At 49.3% G+C, this 8,471-nt stretch overlaps 1 protein-coding gene across 1 annotated transcript; it reads right to left on the bottom strand.

The window, feature by feature from the left end:
* Positions 1–2,876: 2,876 nt before the first annotated feature.
* PURB (purine rich element binding protein B) lies at positions 2,877–5,508 on the bottom strand. Its single transcript, XM_060276434.1, has one exon. The coding sequence runs from the start codon at positions 5,298–5,300 to the stop codon at positions 4,257–4,259; it is 1,044 nt and encodes a 347-aa protein (XP_060132417.1). The 5' UTR covers positions 5,301–5,508; the 3' UTR covers positions 2,877–4,256.
* Positions 5,509–8,471: the final 2,963 nt, after the last annotated feature.

Here is an 8,471-nt window from a genome sequence, read left to right as displayed (position 1 = left end):
TGAAGCAGAAGCTTGAATCTTAATTTATTTTTAAAAAAATCTGTGATTTGTTGCAGAGCGGAATCCAGGGTAAGCAACAGTGACTGCTTTTTATTTGAGGAAAAAAGAAAAAGCATTCACTGTTAGGTCTGCAACCGCTCTGCAGCAAACAGCTATGGAAATAAGAACAGGAACCCGTAACTAGATGTGAGCTAAAGATACGGGTGTTTATACCTGTATGCCTCAAATATTTACAATTTTTGGTGCTATACAAGATTTACATTTTGTTTTGTACAGCAGATGCATCACTCCAAGGACAATAGAAGTCTAGAAATGTTGGATATGCAGAACTCCACAGGGAGGTTGGCCCATTTCCCCCTCACACAGAACCGACATTTTAAAGACAACAGTGTGATCCACAAGCCACTTAACTCAACATACCTGAACGTGTGACAGCTAAACTCCAGTAAATTTATGGATTTGAGCTAGTTTAAGCACAGATATGCCTGAGACGGCAGCTTGTAAACTGCACTGAGGTACAGTACTGTCAATGTTGCTGCAGAAAAATTCAAAGATACAATTTAACTGCAGCACCAAGAAAGGGGAAGCCTTTACCCAAATTGACATTTAAGCACAAGAATATAAACAGGAATAAGAAGACCATTCATCTGAGATGTAATCCAGGCAGTACATTTTTCCCCCAACATGGCTGAATATCCCTATCACATGAACAGAAGCTACTCTGAACAGGGACAAGCCTGCCTACTTAGAATTTGCAAAGACCAATTGTTGAGACAAAACTACTAGGCTTAGAGAGCAGTGTGATTTTTCTTTTAAAGGCGCAGTTTGTACAAAGTGCACACGTGTGCAAGGGGGGGGGTGAGATTTCTAACAGTTATCCCTTCACCAAATAGGATTCATCTTTCATTAGAGACCAATCAATGCTTCCAAGTGACCCTTAAACAAAACAGTATTTGCAATCTCCATTATTTTAATCACAGAAGTCCCAAATATTACAACGGGGAGGAGAGGTTCAAAGCTCTACAGATGCCAGGCAAGCCCCCTTTCCCCACTCTCCAAAGTTCTATGGATTTTCCTCCGTAAACCCCTGCACCTAACAAGGGCTTGTGCCACCAGACTAATTTTCCTATAGCATGAGGCTTGGCCGTTAACCTGCTATGGTGAGATAACCTCAGTATTACTCAAAACATTTAAAATTTTACCATTTATACTTAAGCTGGACACAAGCATGCCCTGTATTTTCACTGAGATTCTCCTACTGACACACTGCATTGTCACCACCTACATACCTTGGAGGGTCATGTGTCAATCTGTGTACCCAATATACATTGCTTTAACTGGTCTAATGACTACAGAAGATTTTTTTCTGGTTGCCAAAACAACACCATATATGGCAGCATTCTTGGCATACAACTGATATATGCTTCTGTCTACTTCCACATACTTCCTAGATAGCTAATTATAGCATATGTAGCCACTGGCCAGGGACAGTCAAACCCTGTCACTACCACGTAATACAAAGGTAAGACTAGTTACTGCAATTCAGCCAAAAAAATAAAAAATCTCCTGAAAAGGAGAGGTACTGCATTTTAATTGGCTCACAGCAGCTGAGCAACGAAAGGAAAGAAAACCAATTACCACTGAAGCAACAAAACATTGTTGGTCTATACAAGTATTGTACATTGGTTTAAAATGAGTGAAGAGTTGCAGCAATATACACCAAGCATCTGCAGCCTCAATTTTCATTGCTGCCTAGAGCTCTAATTAGTTATGTAGAGTTTTCTGCAATCCTAGAGGGCTGTGGTATCCTAGTTAACCTGCTGAAACTTTTGTTGGTGAAAATTGTTCTCCGGAGCAAAGAACTACATACATTTGAACAAAAATACATAGGTAGATACAGCAGGACATTATTGAAAACAGCTGCCTTGGAGAGTACAAAATACAGTACGATTATACGGATGTAATTAAAACATCAAGAAATACTATTGCTCCCATTACAATTCAGGAAACAAGTTCTTTGCGACGGAGAAAAATGGAAAGAAAATACAATAAAAATATCTACTGTGGACACTGGAAATAAAGAAATATCTTTGAAAATAAACAATTATGTGTGTGGCTGAACATTTTGTGGTAAACTATTCTGACATTATTTGCAGATCTTTATAGTAGCTATAGCAAAACCAATTAATTTTTTTAAAAGAAAATTCCTGCAAATTTCCCCACTACAGTGACAACTGTGTGAAGAAATGCCTTTTATGTCTCCTTGCTTTCTAATAAATACAAAACAAAGATAGTATAGATAAGAGTAATACCAAAATAAGGTAATAAGGGTATGCAATAAATTAAAAAGGCAGCTCAAATAAAGGACAGGCATGCACAATTAAAAAAGATTGCAGAGGAAGGTTTACCTGCCTCTCTTAAGATGTTCCACAAATAATACCTGAAACTTTGCAGTGAACAGTACACTTCCATTCAATTCAAAGTTGCCAGTATATAAAGTATCTAAAAACACTTTTGGAGGGAATAGGGCTGACTTCATTTGTTTTAAAAAAATATCATTTTAGATTAAGAATCCATTCAAAATATAGATGAGGCAATTATTTGGGTGGAGACACCCAACTTTGTTTGGAAAGGACAGCTGGATAAATTGGCAGTAGCCAGTCTATAATAAAATGTGAAGATGGTAAAACGCTGCTAGGGAACCTTCAGTCACAGATCTTTTTGTGGGGTTGTTTCTGCTCCTTTTTAGTGATTGATATCAAGCTCCAACTGGACATGCATTGCTCTGAACAATCCATCCCATCAACTCATCCTTGCCAACTCTGCTGTTAACATAATGTGAGGTACTGAGAAAATGGATAGTTCTCTTTTTGTTAAAAAAAATCTTGTTAAAAGAATAACTGATGCTGGACTTCTGGACCTGAGGTTCTTGGTATCTGTGTTCATGTCCACTAGTTTGCACGATGAAAGAAGCCTTCCGTTTTCCTACGTGGGTCTTTTCACAGACCTGTAGCCAGTCCCTTTGCCAAATTACAATTTGAAGATTTTGCTTTTTAAAAACCCAGCTACAGATTTCACTTCTTTGACCAGATCATCTTTTGAAGTCAGCAGAAAGACAGCTCCAGTTTCCACCTCCTATTAAAGCCATTTGCTTTCACCTTATTTGGAGAGAAGGGGAAGAACTTTAGCGAGCAGCGACCAGTCCACTCTGCATGCCTTGTGCTTTATGCCTGTTTTAATCTACCTGTTTGCAACCCCCATTAAAAAAGAAAAATGAAATACCATTTAAGATCTTTAGAACCTGCCAGCTTTAAAGTAATTCATTTATCAATTCCAGTTCAGGCACCTGGAGCTTAGCAATTTGCACCCCCAAAATAAAACAAACAATTCTGCAAAGGGAAAAAAAGACAACAATGGACATTGGTCCAGATACAGGCTACCCCCACCCAATTACTTTTCTGAAAAGGTATTTTGAGTTGGTTGCTTCTTTCCCCTGCCCACCTGCTATGTCCTGACCCATTTAAATCCCATTTTATGCTGGTCTAAGTCCATGATTTATCTCTATGACTTGCCCTATCAGGATCCGCACCCCCCTCAAAATAAGCCCCATGCCCCCACTGATTTGGACAACGGTGGTGGCTTCTCCCCTTCCTTCAAACAGTGCTCAGTGGCCTTTTATTCTCCAGAATGCTGGTTTCAAGAGCAGAGGGGCCCCATCTCAGAAATGCAAGAGTGAAGGGTCTGGGTGGAAGTGAAAGAGAGAGTCAAGATCCAAGTAACTATTCTCCCTCCCTTCCTCCCAAATAAAACATCTCAGCCATTTGGTAGAGGAGGAGCCTTGGAAGGCAGGACAGATTTAGATGGCTGAGATCCCCTTCTCTCCACCATGGGCGACGGTTGAGGTTAACTGAGGCCACCAAGATTCCTCTCTGCAGGGGAGGCAATGATGACGGTGAAGCCCAACAGATGCTGTATCCCTGGGAAAAATAAAAGGGTCACAGAGATAGAGATCAGGATGGAGCTCCAGAAGTGGTGCAGGTTATCTCGAAGCTTGCTCTCTCCCACGACGAAAGGATGCGTGTGAGGTGGGGAGGAAAGCTTGGGGCCAGTTTTCCTTCCCTGCTTACACCCAGTCCCGTACTCCATGGCAACCTCCCGGCCTGAGCGGAAGGTGGCTGAGGTGAGGAGAAGGGGGTTGTCAAAAGCAATGGGGCGACGGGGAGGAGGCGGCGGGGGAGCAGGAGGAGAGGAGAGGCTCAGTCGTCGTCTACATCGTCTCCGTCGGAATCGTCTCCGGCTCCGCTGCCGCTCCCTGGCCCGGCGGGCCCAGCTCGTCGGTCGTACAGCTTGTCCCGCTGGCGCTCCTGGATGTCTCGCATCTCGTCGGCGTAGCGGCAGAAAGCCCCGCCGAACTTGGCCCAGGCTTTGTAGGGCACCGTGATGGCGTTGCGGTAGGAAGGCTTCACCTCGCTGACGCGCAGGAAGACGCCGTACTTGTTGCAGCCCACGTCGAAGAAGAAGCGCTTCGAGTCCACCGTGATGGAGGTGCCTTCGGGGAGCTCGCCGTACAGGCCGCCGCCGCCCCCGGGGCCCCCACCGCCGCCGCCGCCCAGCTCGTCCTCGTCGGCGCCGTAGTCGTCGATGAGCTTGGCCAGCGCGTCGCGGAACTCGATGAGGCCCTGCGCCGGCAGCGCGATGGTCTGGCCGCTCTGCAGGCCCGGAGGGCCCCCGGGGAAGCCCGGCCCTCCGCCGCCTCCTCCGCCGCCGCCCGGCCCGCGGTTGATGGTCTGGCGGATGCGCAAGAAGCGGCCGCGCTGGTTCTCCTTCAGGTCCAGGTAGTACTTGCGGTTCTCGCGCACCAGGAACTCGCTCTTGAGGGCCCGCCGAGGCCCCCCGCCGCCGCTGCCGTCTTCCCCGCCAGGCGAGGCCTGCGCCAGCTGCTCAGGGCTGCTGGGCCCCAGCTGCGCGTAGTGCTCGATGAAGTCGCCCAGGTAGTCCCGGAACTCGGCGGCCACCGCCATGGAGAGCGTGAGGCGGCTCTTGGAGCCCCCCGCGCCCACTTCGGCGATCTTCAGGAAGCGGCCCTTCGCGTTCTGCTTCACGTCCAGGTAGAAGCGCTTGTTCTGGATGTCCAGGCGCTTCGACGCCAGCTCCTGCGTCTCCTGCTCCGGGCCGGGGCCGCCGCCGCCTCCGCCACCGCCACGGTGTCCCTGGAAGCCTCCTCCTCCTCCTCCGCCGCCGCCGCCGCCACTGCCGCTCCCGCTGCCCCCTCGCTCGCTCCCGCTGTCGCCATCCGCCATCTTCTCCTTCCTCGGATTCCTTCAGCCGCCGTCAGGCCCAGCCTGCCTTCCGCCCGTCCGGCTCTCCTCCGCCGCCGCCTTCGCCTCCTCCACACACACGCACGCGCGCACACACACACACACTCACGCAGGCGCGCGCCTTCCTCACCCGCTCGCTCGCTGCCTCTCGCTCTGCCTCTCTCCCTCTCTCCCTCTCTCTCTCCCTCTCTCTCTCTCTCTCTCTCTCGCTCACTCACTCATTCACACGCACTTCGCTCCCTCAGGCCACCTCCCCTTCCGGGCCGCCTCCCGCCCCGCCTGTAGCGGCCAATGCCCACTTCCGGTGACGGACAGACGGACTGAGTCCAGGGAGGGAGCGAGGAGGGAAGGAGCCACAACCGGAAGTCAGCGGTGTTCTAAGCTAAGCCCCGCCTCCCCCCCCCCGAAGAAACGAGCGGGAGGGAGAGAATAAAGATAAAGAGCGGCGGGGGAAAGGGAACGAGCGCGAGGCTTTCGCCGCCTCCTCTTTCGCGCCTGCGCACTCCCTCTCGCCTGCCCCCGCCCCGCCTGCGACAAGGGCGAGGCCGAGCGGGCGGGCGAGGCCTTTGGCACTCCGTCTGGGGTAGCTTCGCCCGTGAGGAAGCCCCCTCGCCCGGTCACAGAGGGCCAGGCCCTTGCAGTCCAAAAGGTTTCTCTCCTAAGAAGCGCAAGACCCCTTTTTTTGTTGGGGGGAGAGGGAAGAAAAGGCGGGACTTGCATGTAAGCATGTGCAGAGTTCCATGCACTTTGGAGTTCGGCTCCCATAAAATATTGGGGTGGGGGCAGTTGAGCCCCACCCTGCACGATCGGTAAGAAGATGTGGCACACACGCACCATTGGAATGGCAAAGCCCCTCAAAGGGGGGGCACTGATGATCATGCGCTCTGGCACTTGATCACGGTGTCCTGTTGCGCCAGAAGCAGTTTAGTCCTTTGGCCACACGACCTGGAAAGCTGTCTGTGGACAAACTGGCTACCTGAAGGCATGCAGGAATCATTCATAGATGCATGCTAGCCAAAGGTTAAATGCAATTAATATTGGAAATCAAACAAATGTACACCCTGGGTCTTTAATTCTTATACAGTATGGCCCATATAGTTAAAGCTATGGTTTCCCCAGTAGTGATGTATGGAAGTGAGAGCTGGACCATAAAGAAGGCTGATTGCCGAAGAATTGATGCTTTTGAATTATGGTGCTGGAGGAGACTCTTGAGAGTCCCATGGACTGCAAGAAGATCAAACCTATCCATTGTTAAGGAAATCAGCCCTGAGTGCTCACTGGAAGGACATCCTGAAGCTGAGGCTCCAAGGGTCCATCCAGTCCAACCCCCTGTGGTCTGTGTTTTTGTACTCTGCTTAGAAATGTGAATGACTTAGTATATTAGAATCATAGAGTTGGAAGAGACCACAAGGGCCATCCAGTCCAACCCCCTGCCAAGCAGGAAACACCACCAAAGCATTCTTGACATATGGCTGTCAAGCCTCTGCTTAAAGACCTCCAAAGAAGGAAACTCCACCACACTCCTTGGCAGCAAATTCCACTGTCGAACAGCTCTTACTGTCAGGAAGTTCTTCCTAATGTTTAGGTGGAATCTTCTTTCTTGTAGCTTGAATCCATTGCTCCGTGTCTGCTTCTCTGGAGCAGCAGAAAACAACCTTTCTCCTATTGATGCAGCCCAGAATTGCATTGGCTTTTTTAGCTGCTGCAATTTGTGGTCTACCAAGACTCCCTGGCTGGCTGTGGGGCGGGTGGAGGGAAAGCCCCAGAGCCGCGCAAAGCGTTTGACTGGTTTTCCCTCTGTCCACCCCACAGCCAGCCGGCTAGAGCTTTGCGCGGCTCTGGGGCTTTCCCTCCGCCCGCCCCACAGCCAGCCAGGGAGAAGGGAGACGGCACCGGGCGGCGGTGGGCAGCGGGGCAGGCTGGCTACCAGTGGCCCTGCTTCTAGGGGGCAACTGCCCCCCTGCCTACGCCCATGTGCAGTGACAGTAGTGGCTGCAAGAGGCCAGTTTTCAGTTGTGCTGTCAGGACTGGACTTTGGAGCAGAAGTTCAGGGCTGTACTTTGAATGAGCAGGGTGACTCACAAACAGCTGGGGCATCTAAGCCACATTTTGAAATAAAGGAAAATGTTTTGGAGTCTAAATAAGAGCTTCCCTTTAAGAACACGATATCAGGAGTGTAAAATTGCTTTGCTCCACTGCTCCTGAGCAGCAGTTTGTTCTGACCAGTGTAGCATTACTGCTCTTTTTTTATCCGCCTGCTCAGGTAGGGGGTGTCTGGTTTGCCCGTGTGCCAAGAGGTGTATTGCAGAGGCAAAGGTTTTTCAGACAGTTTTGGTTTCCTGCTGCAAGAGGATCTTATTGATTTCTTTACAAAACAGGAGTAGGGTGGACTGTATCGCTTCAGTACTTGTAAAAGAGGCTATTAGGGATGGTTTGAACAGGGTGTGCTGCACGTAGCTCCAGTACGGGCTCCCCAGTGGAGTTTTGCCAACACTGCCTCCTCATCTGCCTGCAGCATCCACTTATTGCAGCCTTGCTCGTCTCCCTGCTTCTCTCTCTGCCCCATCTCATCCCCAACTATCCCTAGCTTGCTTCCCCTAGTCAAAAGTTCTGGCTGCATTCCCAGCATTCTACTTGGGCTATTTCAGATGACTTATCAGTCCAAGGGAGGACTAAAACCCAAATATTTGCTTAATTTCAAATCAGTTTGTGGATTTTAGTACTACTTCATCTCTGCAGATCCAAATTTATCAGTACCCCTCTTCCTTCCCTATGCCCTCACCATTCCCCTAGACTTTCTTTTTAAAGTTACCATATATTGACAGCCATCTGTCAGGAATGCTTTGATGGTGTTTCCTGCTTGGCCGGTGGATGCACTGGATGGCCCTTGTGGTCTCTTCCAACTCTATGATTCCATGAAGTATTTGACGTCTTTCTATGGTCACTTGCCTTCTATAGGAGGGGTGGGGAACATCTGTCTTGGGGGCTGAGTGCAACCTTCTAAGCTCCACCAGCTGGCCCTTGCCAGACTATGTGCTTTTGCCTGCCTGAAAATAGACCTTTGAACTTTGACCACACCTTTTGCTTGCCAGACAGAGGATGGATGTATTTGCATAGAAACTAGCCTGCTGTACAAAGGTAAAATTCACATAT

This window comes from Zootoca vivipara, chromosome 6 (genome assembly GCF_963506605.1).
Source record: "Zootoca vivipara chromosome 6, rZooViv1.1, whole genome shotgun sequence".
NCBI classification, from domain to species: domain Eukaryota; kingdom Metazoa; phylum Chordata; class Lepidosauria; order Squamata; family Lacertidae; genus Zootoca; species Zootoca vivipara.
This window is presented reverse-complemented; position numbering and strand designations above follow the sequence as displayed.